The following is a 21,120-nucleotide window of genomic DNA, read 5'->3' on the forward strand; positions in this document are numbered from 1 at the left end:
TGGAACACATATAACAAAATCAAATATTTAAATTAAACATAATAACATTGTGATTAAACATTAGCCTAACCTAAAATGCAGGTAGTAGCCTATATCATGTACTTATTAGTACCAAATAGTTCATTAGTACGGTTTGCTGTTTTTTGATGTAGTTACTGTAACAGTTGCGATTACACACATTCAACCACGAGTTCTCTTTGAAATGCAGAAATGTCATTAATCCCTGAACTGAAATCTGGGTTGGCGACCTGAAGTCCGATTTATTCTCTCTTTGCTCGACCAGTCGCCGGGCGACCGCTTGATTGACAGGTTTCTCTCCATGGCCAATAAGAGACTAGGTGGGCGGAGTCACCGAAAAACTCGCTCTGACAAATATTCCGTGTCGTAGACGCTAGCAGCTACTTGCAGTACAGGTTCGCGCAGAGAACGGAGCAGTCCCGCAATTCACGCGCACAGCATTTCAATTCGGACCTGCAGGGTTCGAGCCGCAGCTGTTCTCTGCTACTGTGCGGGTTCAACGGCGACCCATGAGAACTTTAATTTGACTTCATCGTTTCATTTTGTTTTATTTTTATTTTAAATCATTAGCCATTCTTATTTTTTGCTTCATCAAACAGGCTACAATTATTTCATTCTTGCTCATCTTTTCTAAACTGCCTCATTCATTTTGGGAACTCCGGTGGTTTTTCCCCTCGTTTGCCTGAACGGAATACCTCGTATTTGGAATTGGTACCTGCTTGGCTTGTTATCCACACCGGGGGGAATTAACTTCCATGTCTCTACGGACATCCAGCACTACGGCGGCGACGACACGGGTCGCCTTCCTGTGAGGAATGTACGTGCTCTCCACTGCCGGTTGATCGGAGAGTGCTCCACTCAGTCGTATTTTTCACCGAATGAGAAACTGCCCACTGTCCGCGGTGCTGCTCTGTCTTATCTCGAGCAGGACTAATAGAGGAGTAGCTCTTCCCATCGGGATGGTTCACTTCTAACCGGGCTCCAGTTCAGCATTTTTTTTACTTTTCTCCTGGAACGGGGATATTGAGTTTGGATTGTCACAAGCAGCACTCCACAAGACGCTTTATTTTTTTTTTCGAATTAGAAATTCCCGCGAAACGGAATTTGACCGTAACGGACCATGGGCGACTCTATGTGGAGATATTACTTTGGAGTTTTATTCATCGCGTGCAAGGTGAACCTGTCCCGCGCGCTCATCCTGGACTCCATATACTGGAACACCACGAATACCAAGTAAGTGCGCGAGGCGGTTGAGCTCTCCTTTAGTCACATCTAACCCTCTCCCCTCTCTCTTAGAGCAACATTTGAACCCTGAAAGTGGGTGATGTCGGTAAAATCATATACACTAAAGCAGGATAAATGGCGTCGTACGGTGTTTATAATGTATTACCGTGAAATTAAAATTAATAGCAGGTGATGTGGATCATCGAGCTGAGGGGAGTGACGCGTTGTTTCCACTCACATGGGTTTAGTACATTAATATTAAAAAATGAGTCTTGTTTCGCAGTAATTAATAATTCTTCGTGCTAACTTGTAAATTAGAGGGAGAAAGAAAGATTTTTTTTTTCTTGAATGGCCCAACAGGACCTCAGGTCATTATTCTGAGAGGATTTTTACCCACAGTGATCTGAGTTTTTCCATTACACGAAATAATTTCTACAAAAACAATTAAAGGAAATCGTAGGACTGGCATTTCAAGTTTATAAAGACAAATATGAAACGTTCATTATACAAAATTGGTTAAATTTCTGACTGAGGCATATTTTTTTATTGAACGGCGTAGGCCCAAAGTCCTTTACCTCAGAAAATGTTTGTGTAATTCTCACCATCACAATCCTGATAGAAAATAAGGCATCCATACAGTTTTATTATTATTATTATTTGTTTTTAGCAAATTATCCTTTTTCATTGTTTTCATGATATCTGCTATCGTGGGTTAGGCTACTTTAATATAACATATGGTTTATTCTAGTTCTTAGGCGTAATGAATAAGCTTATCAAAGTAATTGCGTGCACAATTTTCTAAAATGTTCTGATTCATCTCTTGAATAGCCTGTTTTTTCTGAAATGTAAAAGAGGTATGTTTTTTCCTCATTGTCTGCGAAGTCAGTCGTGAATTTGAAAATGTCAAGATAAGCACACGCGTAGCACATCGGCGTTGAATCATGCATTAAAACATCAAGTAACGCTGAAATCCGAAGGGGTCTCGAGCCCCGCGCTGCAGTCTCGCGCGCTTCTTGGAGAAACTCTACGCTCGTTTAATAATTCAACTTTCGCTCTCGGCCCGTTTTTTAACAGAGAAAGACTCCCCTCTTTTGCCCCTGCATGTGTGGGGCAAGGGGCAGGAAGGACAGACCGAATAACAGGTGTCCTGTGTTGATAATCACGGTCTTTTTTACAAACAGGTAATAGAGCGGCTGTCTTTAGTCCTCTGGCGGTGTCGCAAGTGTCCTTAAGTACGTTAATTAATAAGAGTGTAATTGATCCAAAAGGCTAGGATGCGCAGCGATTGCATCGTTGAGAGGATCTTAGGTCTGTTTTACAGAGCCTATCTATCTATCTATCTATCTATCTATCTATCTATCTATCTATCTATCTATCTATCTATCTATCTATCTATCTAAAAGCGCAAAGAGAAATAACTTATTAGCCAACAATAAATACAAATAGCCAGTTTTTGTTGTCTAAATGATCTTGAGAGAGAAAATACGTTAGTATGGATGCATGATGAAGGACTAGGCGACTGTTTGTTGCTGTATTTGTAGGAAACTCGGCCGTGAGGGGATGAAGAGGATGACGTGTTGCATTGAGAGATTCAATTTTGCTGAATGGCCCACTCCACTTACTTTACATTGCTCCTATACAAGACCTTCTTTTAGACTTTTAGACAGAAGCAAAAATACTCTTTAGGGACGTTTAAAATGTAAAATTACTACTATTTTAACCATATTTTTCATAAGTGAATAAGTGATGGAAAGTTACAAGTAAACATCTCTATAGTGAATATACAGTTTTATAGCTTACAGTGTTTTAAAGTATTTATATTTCACAAATATTGCACTGTCCTCTTATACAGTAAAATTACATTAATTCAAAGATTAGTACCTAATATATAAATGGATATCCAGCCAACAATTTCTATGAAAAAAAAAAAAATCTTATTATGAACAGTCATGGTAATTATGTAGTATCAGTATTTTAGATATTTTAGTTTGTTATAGAGCTAGCCTTGTTCATTGCATTTCACATTAGTGTTTATGTTTATGGGTGATTACATATCTAAGTACTGAGTAATCATTCCATTTTATGGAATAGTTTGTAATTGTAATTACAAATTATTTTAATTCATTATATTTGTATATTAACCTGACACTGAATTTAAAGTGTCGCCACCGTGTTGATATCTATTGTGACATCTTAATAATGTAGACCCCGAAGTGACCTCTAATGGCATGTCTCTCAATTGTTTGTCATTGTAAACATGCAGGCCTCATTCTCCCAGGCAAGCTGGCATTCGATGGAATTATTCAGTGCACACATTCATGCCGTTCTGTTGGAGTAGTTCAATGTAAAGTTCTTTGTAGCGCAGGACTAAAGGGAGATGGCACTGATAGCATTGTTAGCATTGGCGGCTGTATTTTTACCGCTAGACAAGATAAACAGAGCATAACGGTCGAGCATGGCAGGAATCTTGTTACTCTTTCTTTCTTTCTTTCTTTCTTTCTTTCTTTCTTTCTTTCTTTCTTTCTTTCTTTCTTTCTTTCTTTCTTTCTTTCTACCTTGCTTTTGGCATTAAAGTATTTCATGATATGAATTCATTTTTTCAATAATAGATGAACTGAGAACCAGACACCCGTCTTGTATCGACTTAGATTTCATTTTAGAAATACGAATACACAATAAACACTAAGTACAACGTACTGTCTGAAGATTAGAGAGAAATCCCATAGGTACTAAGTTTGTGAGTACCAAACAGCGCTATGGGACATGCCTTCATCTAAAGTATCAGTGATGCATAATGGGAGAAGTGTGCTTAAAATCTATACTCTACTCCCTATGGCCTTATGTACATGAGACAACCGTCACCAACTCCCACAATACTGAATCACTGAGCTGGTTTTTCTTTCCTCCCTTTGCAAAAATATGTGTCAATCTGGTGAGCACTGCTGTTTACCCCTCCACTACTTTACCTTGGATGTATCAGGCATGTAAAGACTCCCTCCCCCCCTCTCCCTCTCCCCCTCTCTTTCTTGTTCCTTCTGGTAATCCATTTTGTCGGAGGTGGAGAAACAAAAGCAGTCTGCTCTACACGTTTTCAGTCAAAGGAGGTTCCCCCTTCTCTTCATTAGGAGATTACATCGCTTAGCAGGGTTCTGACGGGGGCACATCCATGGCTTCATACACATGCAGATACAGCATGAATGAACGAGGGGCGAGTGGGCCATGAATAATAACTACCCCCTTCTGCGTTTAGGGGAACTTCATGATAGACTGTTAGCGAAAGGCTGTTATGATTTAGATGCTGAGTTAATCATTTTCCAAATGTGTCGTCGTCATATTAGCGGATGGGTGGGAGAGAGAGAAGAGATAGGAAAGGGAATGAGGGAAAAGTGCAACGTCTAGTCACTGCAACAAAGCGAATAAAAGTTGATTATTAAAAATGGCATTCATGTTGCTCTGAAATGTGAGAGGAGAGCGGACGGGGTCTTTTGGGATTACGGGATGAATGGATGAGGAAAACTGGAAAGAATGAAGGGATAGGGTGACAAAGGAGTAAGGCGCCTGTCTGGTCGCTTTGCCTTCTCACCCAACGCAGGACTCTTTTGCAAAGCATGATGGAGCGATTAAGCCGTGAGATGTCTGTTTATTTCTTTTGTCCCCCGCTTTCCATCCACATCTTTCCATGCCCAGTGAACCTCCATATTGGTCTGATGATTGGAAGTCAAACAGCTTATGTTCCCTCCGCCCATATGCGACCGTCGCCCTGTGTTGTTTCAGATCTTCGGGTTAAAGCGTTGTGTTCCTATTGGGGCAGGATTAGGCTACTGCTGTCACTGTGTCACGGCTAGGCCCACACAGCTAGAGATTAACATGGGAAAAGAAAGAAAGAGGAAAGCTAATGGACAAAGATTCATATGTAAAAGCAGCATTTAAAGAAAGCGAGATATATGAAAACATTAGTTTAAAAAAGTATTGAACAGAGTTTATCAGGAACATATGTGTTGGTTTTAGCAAATTAATCTGCATTTTGACCCCTAAGAAGTCCTTCAAAAAAGGAAAATGGGAGGGCCAGTTGAACATAAAAAAGCAGATGTCTTATCCTTTACTCCTTAACGCCTTTCAGCCGTCCATCCAGCCCACCTGTTTCTCAGCTTCAGTTTTATAGTTTGTATCAAGTGTAAGTTGCCAGAGAGAGTCCTGAAAGTCTTATACTCATTAGCCGCTGTTAGTGAGTTTTTTCTTTTCCTTTAATGTCTATGGCCAACTTTATTTAAATGGCTTCATTTTGTAGTGCTTTTAGAAATGCTGCCAAAAATGAATATTTCAATCAGAGTTCGAGTGAATGAGTCAGTGGGAAGAAGACAAAGAGAAAAGATAAAACAGATGCCTTGTGCACAAAAAAAAAAAACAACAAAAAAAAAAACCAGAGATATATGAGGGAAAAATGTGGATCACAAATTAAATTATGGAGAAACGTCCTCGTGTGGCACGGTCGTGTCTTTTTAGATGTACTGCACATGTCCTGACTGTTCGCTCTTACACACACACGCGCGCGGCTTTTCTGACTTAATGGCTTCTCTGTGTGCAGCTGCAGTCTTGTTAACAGAATGAGCGGTCTGTGTTAAACGTGTGCAAACCCTTATTCTGTCATCCTTTTCTTTTTCACATTCACATGTCCCAGAATATTTATGACCGCTGGGAGAATCACCAAGCTAAGGTTGGGGGGTTAAAGTGTGTCTTTTAGACAAGTATTAAAGCCATTTATAAACATGAGTATGACCTCTGACTTTATTTGTTCAACTACCCCCCACTTTTACAACCTGCTCCCTCAAAACTAAAACTACAATGTTTTAACAGCAGCTCCTGTAAAACACAGACAAGTAAAACACCCTTTTAATAGCGGAATGTGTGTGTATGGGCTGCGGGGTGACCTTGTATACCCTGTGGTTTAGGATAATGACTGTGGGCTGCAAGATGTGTATCGCAGCTAGCATGCTGCATTTAGCCTATATCTCTCCGTTTCACTGCTCAATTGTGTTTGCCCATTAAATGCAATAAAACAGAAGTTAATAGAATTAGCATGTGGTATATTTGTATGTACACTCTTTAAAGGTTCTTTATTGGAATTGATTTGTTCCATGAAGAACCTTTAACATCCATGAACTGTTTGTAATGCACAAAAGATTCTTTATAAAGGAAAAAGATTATTAAAATGTTCTTCATACTACGAAAAGTGATTCTCCTGTGGCATCGCTGTGAAAAACAGTGGAAAAAGATTCTGTCGAAAATGTTTAGCTATTTCCTTTTGGGAAAACGGTGCAGATTTGTGGTTTTGTAGGTGTGTGTGTGTGTAAAAAACTTTTAAGGTGTGAACATGTTTTACTTGGGGAATTTATGAGTCTCGCCCTATTCTTTTGAGCGATCCCAAGGCAAATATTCAAACACCACAAACACATGCGAGCAAACTGTTCTTGGCTTTTTAAATAAGCTAGCGTAGAGATAAGACATGAGTGCGATAGCAATCCAGTGTTCGGCTCAAGAGGATTTGCGTGGCTAGATCTGTCGTACAGATAGTCCTGACAGCTACCCGGTTGCACGTCAAACACACGCACACACAGTGGAGCAGTTTTCCCAGCTACTCCTGCTTTAGTCCCTCGAGGCGGATGGCTGGGAGCGTCGCCTGATGCGAGCTGCTGCACTTTTCCTCCTTATTTCTCATGACATCATTTACTTTTCGCAGCGCTGCTGTTTGAGCGCTTGGCATCAGAGAGACTATTTACCTTTATTCTTAACTATGAGCAATGAGTCAACACCTTTGTGTCTTTATAGCTGCTCCATTTTCTTTTCTGGTTTCTCATAAAGGAACTTAAAAACACTCACGCATGCAGTTTAAGATCGTCTCAGTCTCCTACAATTTATGATCCAGCAAGTTTTTCAGAACCTGTTTTATCCTTTATAGTCACTGCTGAATAATTGATCGCCCTCTTTTAATTATTGATCAACACTATGCTTCATGATCCAGCGTATTTTTGATCCTGAGAGCAGTGCGAATATGATTTATCATCTGTGGTGTGTCTAACTCTAACTCTCTCTGTCTCTCTTTTTCTCAAAGGTTCGTGCCAGGACAGGGTCTGGTGCTGTATCCACAGATCGGGGATAAGATGGACATAGTTTGCCCACGTGTGGAGGGTGGTTCAATGGAAGGAGTGGAGTATTATAAACTCTATATGGTTCCACTGGAACAGCTAAAGTCCTGTCAAGTCACAAAGGCGGACACGCCTTTACTCAACTGCGTCAAACCGGACCAGGACGTCAAATTCACCCTCAAATTCCAGGAGTTCAGCCCAAACCTTTGGGGCCTGGAGTTCTTCAGGGGGAAAGATTACTACATTATCTGTGAGTATGACAGCAGATATATCTGTACACCACCGTTGCCGCACTGTTCTGGCAAATTACATTTGTTTGGGTTTGTTTATGTGGTTTTGAGTATCGGGAAATGTTGTCATTGTGGCGTGAAGTACATTAGTTATGTTTTAGTGAGTAGTGGTGCAAATAATGACAGTTTATATCCCATTTTCTAGTGTTTGTTTACGTCGGTTGGAATGGTTGTTAGATACAGAGACGCCAAGTTTCTGTTTGTGAGTGGCATTTGACCATGAATGCGTATGCACACAAACACAACAGACTTCTCGTATTTGCCTTGTGCCGTTTTGCATGTGGGTTGAATTTTCGCATTTGCGAGAACAATAACTGCTCACCTGGCCTCAACACGCTTCAGGCTCAAAGCAAGCTGTATAAACAGCGGGTGAGGTGGAAGAGGAGCACAGGGATCTAGCAAATGGAATAAGGCACACACACACATAAACAGAGACCGCTTTGATACACAGCGTCAATCACATTGCCCAGACCTGAGCTGTTCTCTCGCTCTCTCACACAATGAGAGTTCACTTCCAGCATAAGGAGAAAATCCAATTTTGCAGTTCTGGGAAAATTTGCTCCTCCTTTATTTTGCTTTCTCTCAGTTTCTCTTAAGCGACTCTAATTTGTGGAGAGAAAAGTGAAAAGGAGAAAAAGGAGGTGGAGAAAGAGAAATGAGTTCATTTTGCTTCATTGTAGATTATAATTGCCCTGGTGTACAGCTGGTGTGTGTGTGTGTGTAGAGTTGTGAAGAGCAGAGACGTATGACTGCTGTGTGCGGTTGGGGGGTTTATTCGATAAGTCATTAATTAAAAAGTTTAATCCTAATAGCTCAGTTTAATCACTCTGTCTTTATCAATTGGATCTGCTCAGAAACCAATCAGATGATTTCAGTCCCTTATAAATGTGTTCAGCAAGCTAAACGTCTGTGCGAGTGTGTGTGCAGGACTCAACAATGAGGATTACTTTAGGCCAGTAGTTTAGATTTTTACTTGGCCTGACAACATGAGCACATAAATATGATTAACAGCTATCTTTGAGCAACATATTTGTGACCCTGGACCACAAAACCAGTCATAAGTCACACGGGTTTATTTGTAGCAATAGCCAACAATTGTATTGGTCAAAATTATGGATCAAAATTATTGATTTTTCTTTTATGCCAAAAATCATTAGGATATTAAGTAAAGATCATGTTCCATGAAGATATTTTGTAAATTTCCTACCTTAAATACATATAAAAATGTATTTTTGCGAGTGGATATGCATTGCTAAGGACTTCATTTGGACAACTTTAAAGGCGATTTTCTCAATATTTAGATTTTTGGTATCTCGGCCATACATCAATGGAAAGCTTATTTATTCAGCTTTCAGATGATGTATAAATGTCAATAAAAAAAAAAAAAAATACCCTTATTACTGGTTTTATGGTCCAGGTCACATTTTAATGTCTTTATTCCTTTAACATGGTAACACTTTACAATAAGGTTCATTAGTTAACATGAACTAATGATGAACTGCACTTACACAGCATTTATTAATCTTTATTAATGAGAATTTCAGCATTTACTAATACATTATAAAAATCTTCTCAACATTAGTTAATGCACCGTAAACATGAAAAAAAAAAAAAAATGCATTTTCATTAACTAACATTAACGAAGATTAGTAAATACAGTAACAAATGTATTGCTAATGGTTAGTTCATGTTAGTTAATACATTAACTAATGTTTAACTAATGAACCTTATTGTAAAGTGTTACCATTAATTTTCTTCACTAATACAGTATATTACAGTAAAAAGTTTGAGTTCAGTATTTTTTTATTATTAAAGAAATTAATACATTTATTCAGCAAGGACACATTAGATATTTTTATAACAATACTTTCACGTTGTTATAAAAATATTAATCATTAATATTAATATTTTTTTTATAAAAACATGCTGTTCTTTTGAACTTTCTATTCATCAAATCCTAAAAATCTATTGTGGTTTTAAAACAAATGATCAACATTGTTGGTAATAATAAGAAATTTCATTACATTACATGTGACACTAAAAAATCAGCTTTGTCATCACAGGAATAAATTATTTTAAATTATGATAATATTCCACATTTTAACTATTTTTGCTGTATTTTTGATCAAATAAATGAAGCCTTGGTGAGCATGAGACTTCTTTAAAAAACATTAAAAAAATGTACCGACCCCAAACATTCTTCTACATCATGACAAAATATGTACATGGTAAAAATATGCAGTCAATCAGCGGGCATAAAACTCACTCACACTGTCCCCAGGTCATCGTACATTTTTATTGCTTTATTGTTGAGCCTTGGTGTGTGTGTGTTTGTGTGCGCTGACCAAACTTTAAAATGGCTCTTCTATTGTTCACATGCAGCCTGATGCTGATGACTCTGATATGATTGTGTGCGAGTGTGTGAATATGAGCTTGATGTGATCTGGTCTGACAGATTGCCCTCGAGCTGGGAGCAAGAAGAGAGATACATGATCTAAATATGGCGAAAGAGAGAGCGAGAGAGAGAGCAGGAATGTTTCATGAAAAAGAAACAACACAATCTGCAGAAAGATGTGATAATTGAATGGAGCAGAGACAAACGACATCTATGTAAATCATAAAGGTGCACTCGGTAATTCTGTCCCTGAAAAAAGAATAAGAGTTCATTAGTAACAGAAAAGCTTGTGAATAAAAATCTGATTGTGATGGAGGTTTCCATCTGCAGTTTTAATTACTGTTTCATCAGTTTCAATTAGGACAGAGAGTGTTATTCTTGAAGTCAATCTAGTGTGCTAATCTAATGTAACAGTAGGAAAGTTGTGTGTGTCCCGCGATTGGCAGAAACTCTCAGCAGGTATTTGAGTTGCAGGTTAAGGGCCAGAAACAGAGAGAAAGAATTTCACATTCTCTGAATTTGTTTTCAGACTTCCCCATACTGAACGATAATCAAAAATTCAGCAGCTAGTTATGGAACATGCCTGAGGGAGAGTATGTCAGCAGACACAACTAATAATGAGCATTTATTACTGATAAGTGTTAAGTGATTTATAACATTAAATCATATATTGAGTTGAAATTATTTTAACCTGCATTTTCCACCTTTTGTTTCATGTTTTATTCTTATGTACTTCAGTGTTATAATTTATGTACTTTATACGCTTTGGCAATATTATAAACGTTAACAATCATGCCAATAAAGCATTGTTGACTTTGAGAGAGAGAGACATGTTGTTTGGCTTTGTTCAAAGGCAGTGAGGGCTTTTCGAGGTGCTGTGCCATATCTTATTAGAGTAGATGTGCAATGTTTGTGTGTGTATTGTTGTGTGTCAGCTCTCATTATTGGCCTGAGTGCTGTTCACCACTCTGTGACCCTGACGCCATGTTGATCAGGTCAAACTCCACAACAACAGCTACAGCTCATCACAACTCACAATCACATTTGAGTAGCTGTATTATTAAAGCATTAGTAGTTATATATACACAAAATAAAAAGTAAGTCTAAAATGCTAATAATAATTGCATAGTTGTTATTATTATATTATAATAGAATAGAATATGTTAATATATAATATAATTCTGTTTAATACTATGCAAATACGCATTTAATGCCTATTGCATGGTGTCACTTTCTGGTCCTGTCCCACTGGTTGCCCTTTTGTCATGGCAGGACTTTACATACCTCACAGCCTGTTTGAGCTTGATAGGGTTTCACCGAGCAGGTTTGAGTGTCAGTATTGGGTTTTTCGTGTCTACCTTCAGCACACAGGCACATTTTTTTTTTCCCCATTAAATTGTTAAGCTTATTTATTGAACCTGTTTTTCCTTGTATTACTAGTATAACTGAAATTAGACACGTTTTTATGAGAGCTTCATACAACAATATGTGTCTTGTGTGCGTGGCCTCTTTTGGTTACAACTCATCCATGAAGAAGTACTCCAGAAGTATCTCTGTATCCTAATCAACTTTCAAACAGTCGCTGAAATTAAAACTAAATGACATGTGATGGTGGATATACTGTTGACCTGGAATGTGAGCTGATCATGTGATTATTGTTTAGTGATGTGTTTGCTTTAATGTGTGTGTGTGTGTGTGTGTGTGTGTGTGTGTGTGTGTGTGTGTGTGTGTGTGTGTGTGTGTGTGTGTATGTGTGTGTGTGCGTGTAGGCTCATTTGCCAGATTTATGAAATGAACACATTGAAAGGAACGCAAGCTTTTAAGGAGCTTTACATGTAATGAGCTTGTGTTCTTCTCAACACTAAAAAGCCACAGGTCAGAGAACTGACAGAGAGAGTCAGATGGTGTCATGCTGCAGTCCTTACAAACAGATAAAGAAGAAAAGTAGAATCAGAAAACGGAAAGATCCGTCACATGGCGCACACATAAACTCACTTACACTCCGCACACTTCTTCAAAGTGGCTGCATTGGGAAAAGAAAAAGTGATGATGGGGGGACAGGCGCCTCATAGACTCCAACATCACGGCCCTCCCTTGTCTCACCCTCTCTCTCTCTCTGAATGCAGGCCACATTGTTCTGGACGCTGACCAGACGTTAAGCCCTTGGCAGCTCGTTAGCTCTGTGTTACTGACCCAATAGACCGCAAGCCTGCCGGGCGCGGACACACACACAACACACACGCACATGGCATAGCTGCATTGTTCAGTTAAAAGCCCACATGGGACACGTGGGACCAGTGGCCAGAATACTGCTGTTAGTTTGTTTAGTGGCAGATAATGACGTCAAACACGCCTTAATTTAGTTCAAATTTATTTCAATTCTGCGTATTGTAATCGTGAAATTAAATTTGTTGCATGTACATCAAATTGCATGTAGAAAACTAGTTTTCACCCCTGTGAGGCCAGTCCAACATCTGCTCAAAAAAATGGAGGACTGTTTTTTTTTGTTTTTTTTTTTGTTTTTAATTATTTAGTATATTTTGTTCTCACTCACTTGTTTCTTGACAAACATCTGCTGTGGCTAAAGCGTTACGCACTCTTAAACACGCTCCAAACCTCACTTTCATTAATAGCACTCTCTTTCCCTCCGTGCCTTATTCGTTAAATTATTAACAACTGCTCTTGGTGCTAGAGGCCTTTGCCTCGCTGGTGAACAAAATCAGCTTTTTATTATTCCTTTAATCCTTCTTATTTCCTATTGAATTGTTAAAGAGCAACGGCGCACTTTCAGCGGGGGTCCTGACCATTTCATCTTTCAACACCAAAACAAACACAGTTTTGCCCTGTACAAAAACATCTAATTCAAAATGGCACAGTTAGGGCTACTAAAAGTTTAGTTTCATGATTTATGAAGGTTCTGCTTCATGAGTATTCATTAGTCATGTTAATGTTGCAGTTACATCATGTAAGATAGCTTGTACCATCTTTGATCAATCTCAATGTATTTGCATGTATAATAGCAACATATGTTGATGGTATGTTGCTAAAGCTTTTGTTTTTGTCGTCATCTTTCAGCTACATCTAATGGAACGATGGAAGGGCTGGATAATCAGGAAGGAGGGGTGTGTAAAACCAAGTCAATGAAAATCATCATGAAGGTTGGACAAAGTGAGTAATCTGTCCATTGCCGTATGTATGTGGGTGTCTAATAACTGTTTTACTGTGGGCACGAGGGTGTAGAACAATAGCAAAGCCCTTTGAACCTGCTGAAGACCCTGTACTCTAATTAATGACAATTATTCATAAATCACCTCACCAGTGACATCCGTGATAATTACCATAGGCCACACCCAACCACACAAGCGACTGAATTTCTCACTCTCTCACAAACATACAGACACATGCTGAAGGTCACTAGATTAATCATGGCTGCTAGTGTTTTAATGACGAACACACACACACACACACACACACACACTCTCATGGCCGCTATCAGTCACACATGCACACTTTTATTTTGCTGAGCAGCGTGAAAGTAATAGCTCTCCACATGAAAATGCATACATATATCAGAGTGATGAATGTGTTTCTTATCTATGTTTTGCAGACCCCTCCGATCCCATTTCCCCCAAAGAATACCCTACCAGTTACCCTCCCAAACACCCCGACGCAGGGGGCAAGGACACCAAATCGAATGAAGTACTTGACAAGCAAGGTACGTCACACACTTTATCACCTCACACACCTGTAAGGGGATGCTCACTGATTCATCATTCTCTCTGCGTTTTCATCCTTTTTTCGCTGAGCAAGTGCCAGTCCTCTGTCACAACGACATGCACACTGATTCGTTCTCATAAAATCCTTCTGACAAGCAAATCGTTAATGTGACAGAGCAAGATGGATGTGCTGGAACACATTCATTTGTAGAATTCAGCTTCTTTCCCTCCACGTAAAAGCATATGGACATCAAAGTCATTTGAGTGGAGTGTCTTAGGTACAATAATCCACTTGTAAAACAATGTGAGTGTTAGCAGCTCATCTGTTCCGCCAGCCTCAGGCCGCCCCAGACAAACTCACTGGAGTCCAAAGCAATGCGAGGTCACTCTGTCCACGGCTTTCCATGAACACAGAGTGTTTCTGAGATGTTATATATCCTTAATATGCATTTTAGAGAGTTCAAAATGTCTTTCAGAAAACCGACGACTTCCACAAGCACATAACTAATTCACTTAAGCCATTTAGATAAAGGCACTTCTTTATTAAAAATTATCTTTCTTTTCTCCACTGCACTTATGCTTCTACTCAAGCTTTGTACTCTGGTTTCTTCTTGAAATTTGTTTTCACAGCACTGTTAATACCGTTGGCTCTTTTATGATCAATCGCTTGTGTTTGTGCTCCTTTGGAAGTTGCTTTGGATAAAAGCATCTACGAAATAAATACATGTAAATGTATTTCACCATACATAAAAGGCATTTCATTTTGTGTCAAGGCATCTTTTTAATTGCTTATGAGTGTGCCACTTCCTCTCTATTCACACCAAGAACAATAATTATTAAAACAACTATAACAATAACTATATTTGAGTCCACAACAATGGACATAATGTTCTGTTTATTATAAGCGTGCGCTGCAGTTATGTTGCCTGCCACTTTAAATGCTCAAGCTCGTTAACGTCAGGTGGATTCTGAATGGCCGTCAATGTTTTTAACGTTCATTAGCTGGAAAAAAATTGTTTCTCTGAGATGTTATTGTCATCGCTGTGGACTAACCTTTTCTCATAGAATTAGAACGATTATTAAGCAATAGATCTAAATATCCTTAATATTAGTTGCTCATTGCTTTTTTACTAAGTTCACTTTGTTTTGTTCCCTCTTAGATGCGTCTCATCATGGAGAAGAGAAGGGAGATGGAAATAAATCATCATCAGTCATCGGCTCAGAGGTCGCCCTGTTCGCCTGCATTGCTTCAGCCAGCGTCATCGTCATCATCATAATTATCATGCTGGTTTTCCTCCTGCTGAAGTATCGACGACGCCATCGCAAACACTCACCTCAGCATGCCACCACGCTGTCGCTCAGCACGCTAGCCACGCCCAAGAGGGGCGGTGGCGGCGGCAACAACAATGGCTCGGAGCCGAGTGACATCATCATCCCACTGCGGACTGCTGACAGCGTCTTCTGCCCACATTACGAGAAAGTGAGCGGCGATTACGGACACCCCGTTTACATCGTACAGGAAATGCCGCCGCAGAGCCCAGCGAACATCTATTATAAAGTGTGAAAACAGACACGCTTCTTTCTGACATTTTAACTCTAACCCCTCACATGCCCCTCGATGAAACCCCCGTAGGCGGCATCGACGCCCAAGCTCACCCTCGTCCTGCCCCCTCTTATTTTTTGTTGTTCTTGTTTATTTTACAATATTCCTGATTATTACTCTCAATATAGATGTTGCTGATGGTGGAGTGACACTCCTGATTCGCTGCTCTTGCACCTGCAAAAACGAAACAAACAAATCGAAAATGACAAAATGGAAAACGGAAACCCTTTCGGGGTTGACGTGCACTATATTGGATACTATAGTGTGTGTACGAGGGAGCGTGTGTGAATCAGACGAGCGGGGAGAGGGGGGTTGAGGGGGTGGGCGTGAAAAGAGAGGTCAAGAAAATTATTCTTCCTCTTTTTTCCCTTAAAGACACAACACGTGGAGATGGAAGAGAGACTTGACAGTATCACACAGCAAGAAATAAGAACTTGGGCTGTTTATTTAGCTTGGCTGATTGGCTGATTTGTCACAAAACAGGAAGTGAATGCAGCCCATTGGTCACAGCTACAGGAAGTGGATTTAACGAGAAAGCAGGAAGCTCTCCGGAGCGTACTGTTGGACATTTGAATGGACATCATCTGTTTTTGCACGTTCACTCGTACTGTTTCATTTACGTTAGCTCTCCTCATTTGCTCACCTCTACAAAATGACTCACAATGTTTACTTGAAGTCTTTTGTATGGTCATACATCTTACTTGCATTTCTTTCTGTCATTCCCAGTGAAGTCCACTTGCAGATTCATTTGGTAGAAGACTAATAGGTATCGTCATAGAGATCCTTTTGTGCTGGTTTATGTGCCGTTTAGTAGCGTGGATGACACATACACATTTCATTTTGTATACGTCCACTGCCTGGGCTGAATGAGAGAGAGAGATAGAGAGAGAATGAATGATCGAACGAACGTCAATATTTGGTACAGTTGCTGTCCTGTTGCCTGCTGGGAAGGTGGAGGACCCACATGAACACTTTAGCAGCACTTTGAAAGTCTCAACACCTTGCCCTCATGGAATACAAACGTAAGAACAACACATTAAAACAGAGAGAGATCGCAGGGAGCGAATCACTCAAGGCTTATTAGCAAAATCTGTCATTTCTGACACAAAATGGCCGCCTTCCCCAGGCATGTGGCTGCAAAATTTCCTGTTTTTCTAGTATTTCTGCCATCACAAACACACACTCTCGCTCACCAGTGGTCGGTGCAGGTCGTGGAAAAGTGGAACTGCTGCTCTACTTTTTTGCTCAATAGCACAGGGACATCAAATGGCATCATAATTATTTAGTTTTAAATGAAACAAATGATTTAATTAGCCTTTCTTTATGGATTTGTTTAGCTGTAGATGAAAACGGTTGGAAAGAGTGCACGTAGAACTTATTTATGATAGCATACAGACAGGTCGGTGTGAAACAGCAAGAATATGAATAATTTATGGCGAATCTGCACATTATGCAAGCTTCGAGTTTTCCTTTTCTTTAACAGATATTTCTCCATCTCGCTATTAGCTTTTTTTTCCATCAATCCCTACACGAATAGCTGCCTTTTCACCACAAACACACATATCCGCACAAAAAAGCACATGCGCTCATGGCCAGGGTAGGGGCGGCTTTGGAAGGAGCCCTCAGGGAAAACAGCATGTTGGGTTTTAAAATAGCCGAAAGGAATGAGAGGGAAGGGCCAGAAACGGACCAAAGGAAGGGCATGTCTAACAGAGTCCTGACTAAACCAACTTCTCCGGCCTGCCTGTCTCAGTTGATGAAGCTCAGATGTGCTCTGGGTTGAAATTAGGCCCCTTAATCTGGAAGGAAAGCAGTAGACGTGGGTTAGCAAGCATACCAGATGAGAACGAGCACAGGCTAAATGTAGTAAATTGCATGAAATGGGATCTTTCAGGCTCAAATTGTGGGAGGTTTCTGGAGGGGAAAAAACACATTATGATCGATGGAGGTCACAAGTGGATTTAGCATGCGTTTTAGAGAGGAAGTCACCAAGCAGAGGCCAGCGTATCCCATAACCCGCAGCTCCCAGCGGGTTTCGAAACTCCTTGCGTGTGTGTTGTCGTTTGTGCGAACCCCTTCGTGAGCAATGCCAGCCTGCGGACAGTTATCTTCATTTGTTGCTTACGTCAAAATTTAAATCGTTCACCAGAGGTGGACTTTGAGAGTTGAAAATGTCCACAGACTGACTGTGGATTGCCATAGTCGCACATTAACTGTTCATTCATTTTGTTTTCACTTGTTCATGGAGGTTCTTGAATCTCACCGAGAAGCCAAGCCTTGTGTGATCGGAGCTTTGTGCCTCTGTAAGAGGCCACAAAATCTGCAAATATGCAATTTTTATTTATTTTTATAACAATTGAGAAAAAAAGATGATATACGTTCACCTATGGAAAAGTGTTCTTAACCACTGAAAATTAAATGAAACAATACAGCATAAGAAAACACTACAACCCCGGTGTGTTATTATTATTATTATTATTATAATTTTTATTTCATTTTTTTTTTCACTTTGTGCTGTAGGTTCGAGGTAAACTGTGAAACATGAACACTTACACACACACACACACATACATATTGAAGACTGAGCAGTCGTTTTAAACTACAGAAGACACAAACATACTACAAAAACTACAAACATGTTGCTGTTCGGTTGCTGTCCCATATGGGCTAAATATGACAATCTCCTTAGTTTCTTTGAATCCGAAGACACTGTCCCAGCAAGCAGGTTGCAAACGTTCCTGTAACATTTTAGGAGCGGTAGGACTTAACTAGTAGCGTAAGATGTTGCACCGATGTCGATGGAAGGTTTGCGAAATGCTGGGAGAAGTGTCTTCGGCCCACTGTAAAATGCCTTGCTTGTATGGTCACCCTGAGTTCACGGGACTCTAGTTTTTGCACCGTACATCTGTAGGTAAGAGGCTGTAAATACGTTATTGTTTGTATTGTATATGGATCCCCGGTTGTTACAATAGCCTTATTCTCACATTTCTAGCAAATAAAAAAAAGTTAAGAAAAAAAAAAACATGAATCACTTCAGTTAAAAGAGAGCATACTAATTTTTTTGGTAAATAACTTGTGTAAATATTGACGACGAACCCAATAAATTGTTTTTTATAAACTCTTAAGTAAGATGTTTTGTATAGAATTGGAATTTTTTGCTATGTATTTTAGCTAGCACTCGTCAGACCCCTCCCACTCAACCCTTTTGCACTGTTCCCATGGTGATCTGGTTTAAAAATGAAAATGAGATAGAGAATTGCCAAACTGACTGCTTGCTGCATATTTGTGCCATACGTGTGTACCATAGATATTTATTTAATTAGGTTTTTTTTTGTTTTTGCTTCTTTTTTTTCTGTTGGATTTTTCTACCCAGTTTGTAAACAAGCTCAGTATTATCATTTGAGTTTTTCCCCCAACTTCTCAGTTTCCTGTTATCTTTCTGTTGCTATCGGCCCATGCGCCCATCCTTCTCTCGCAGTAAGATCTGGTCAGGACGTGCAACCTTATAAAAGTCATAGAAATGAAATGGCACACATTCCACCAGTCTGTTACAAACTGAAAATGTTTTTCAATAAAATGTTTTTCCTATGGAATTTTCAGTTCTCTTTTATGTTTATTCAATGGGGTTTGATACATTGTGTCAGGCGGAGTTCATTTGTTTTCAATTAGACTTCATTTTTCACCATCTCTCCTCAAATGAATGAGCTCTGTCTGACATTCACGAATGAAAACCTGCCCAGACACGTTTGAGGTTGGTTCACAAGCTGTTAACAGTATTGTGGTGCAACGTTTGATCGTTTTCTCAACCACGAACATATTAAATAGACAAGATCAGAGGGCTTCATTGTCTTCTCAAGAAATAATATCAGGTTAGAGCTGGGTATCGACTTGATTTCGATTCTAATTCATTTGGGCATATTTCAGTTGTGCAAATGTGTAACATTATAAAAGGATGAACCCATGAACATTTCAGTTAAAAATTTCAATGAAAGCATATAAAAAGATATTGAGTCTTTTTGAATTATTCATTAAAACAATTGGCTTGAATCAAGACACTGCTTAAAGGGTTAGTTCACCCCAAAATGAAAATTCAGTCATTTATTACTCACACTCATGTCGTTCCACATCCGTAAGACCTTCATTCATCTTCGGAACATAAATTAAGATATTTTTGATGAAATCCGAGAGCTCTTTGACTCGTCCATGGACAGCAATTTAACCACCACTTTCAAGGTCCAGAAAGGTACTAAAGACATTGTTAAAAAAGTCTTCAATGAATCAATATGAGTCTGCGTTCTGATGTAGAACCTGGAAGCACTGGACGTAAACAGTGTATGAGAATGACACAGAAAATAAGATATTGTTGAATAAAGTCGTTATTTTTGTTTTGTTTTTGCGCGCAAAAAGTATTCTCGTCGCTTCATAAAATTAAGGTTGAAACACTGCAGTCACATCGACGGTTTTAACTATGTCTTTATTACCTTTCTGGACCTTGAAAGTGTTGATTATATTGCTGTCTATGGACGAGTCATATATTCAACAATATCTTATTTTCTGTGTCATTCTCATACACTGTTTACGTCCAATGCTTCCAGGTTCTACATCAGAACGCCGACTCATATTGATTCATTAAAGACTTTTTTAACAATGTCTTTAATATCTTTCTGGACCTTAAAAGTGGTGGTTAAAACTCTCGGATTTCATCAAAAAATATCTTAATTTATGTTCCGAAGATGAATGAAGGTCTTACGGATGTGGAACGACATGAGTGTGAGTAATTAATGACTGAATTTTCATTTTTGGGTGAACTAACCCTTTAAGATGTATTATTTTATTTGCTAAAAAGGGTTGATTCGTGAGTTGGTGTTCCTGAGTCGGATGACACTGAGTATGTTTTTGAATAACTAAAATACACGGTTCAAAAGAGTTTGTGATTTAGACCACCAATTAAGACATATACTTAAAAAAAAAAACGATCAGCTCATGAGTCGTGTTTATGAATCTACACTGGCGGAACAGTATGTTTTTGAATCACACACACACACACACACACACAAAATTCAAAAGAGTTCATGAATCGAACCACATTGGTTAGGCTGTATATTTCTAATTCACTAAAAATGATCAGATCATGAATTATGTGTTTATGAATTTGACTACATTGGCACTCACAAATAAAAATAAAAAAAATTGTTCAAAAGAGTCATTTGTTCAGGAATCGGAACACACTGGTGAAGCTTTATATTTTTAATTCACTACATAGGATAGCTTCATGAGTCATGTGTTCTTGAATCAGACGAAGCGAGATTAATGTTTACCGATTCACTAAAAAGAACCGGTTCATCTGTTCGTAAATCAGACTACACTAGTCATACAGTGAGTTATTGTGCACAGCACATGCCAATTTTATGTAATCACATTCAATTTGGAGTTCCAACTCGGGTAAAATATAACTTCTTTTGCCTTGGGGTTTTAGATTCAGCAGCGGCATTGCACCACCATTCAAAACAGTATAAGAAACACTTGCAAACAGTAAAGTATCTTCAAATGAATATCAAGATTAATATTTTTACCCAGCCCTAATTATTGTAGTTTTTAGCAGCATCTGTCAAATGTCAGTGCCTAGAGGAAGAATGTTACGCACACAAATTTTTCCATGTCTTTTGTTGTCATTATTTAAGGCAAAGTTCATGTGTACCATCTGCGTGCTTTAGCACTTGAGGGGAAACAA

General features: G+C 39.1%; 1 protein-coding gene across 1 annotated transcript; it reads left to right on the plus strand.

Moving 5' to 3' along the window:
- The first annotated feature begins 383 nt into the window (after window positions 1–383).
- Window positions 384–18,982, plus strand: efnb2a (ephrin-B2a). Its single transcript, XM_048193611.1, has 5 exons — window positions 384–1,251; window positions 7,352–7,635; window positions 13,146–13,238; window positions 13,678–13,785; window positions 14,947–18,982. Exons 1-5 carry the CDS (start codon window positions 1,139–1,141, stop codon window positions 15,348–15,350), a joined length of 1,002 nt encoding a protein of 333 aa, XP_048049568.1. The 5' UTR covers window positions 384–1,138; the 3' UTR covers window positions 15,351–18,982.
- Window positions 18,983–21,120: the final 2,138 nt, after the last annotated feature.

This window comes from Megalobrama amblycephala, linkage group LG6 (assembly GCF_018812025.1).
Source record: "Megalobrama amblycephala isolate DHTTF-2021 linkage group LG6, ASM1881202v1, whole genome shotgun sequence".
In the NCBI taxonomy this organism is placed as follows: Eukaryota; Metazoa; Chordata; class Actinopteri; order Cypriniformes; family Xenocyprididae; genus Megalobrama; species Megalobrama amblycephala.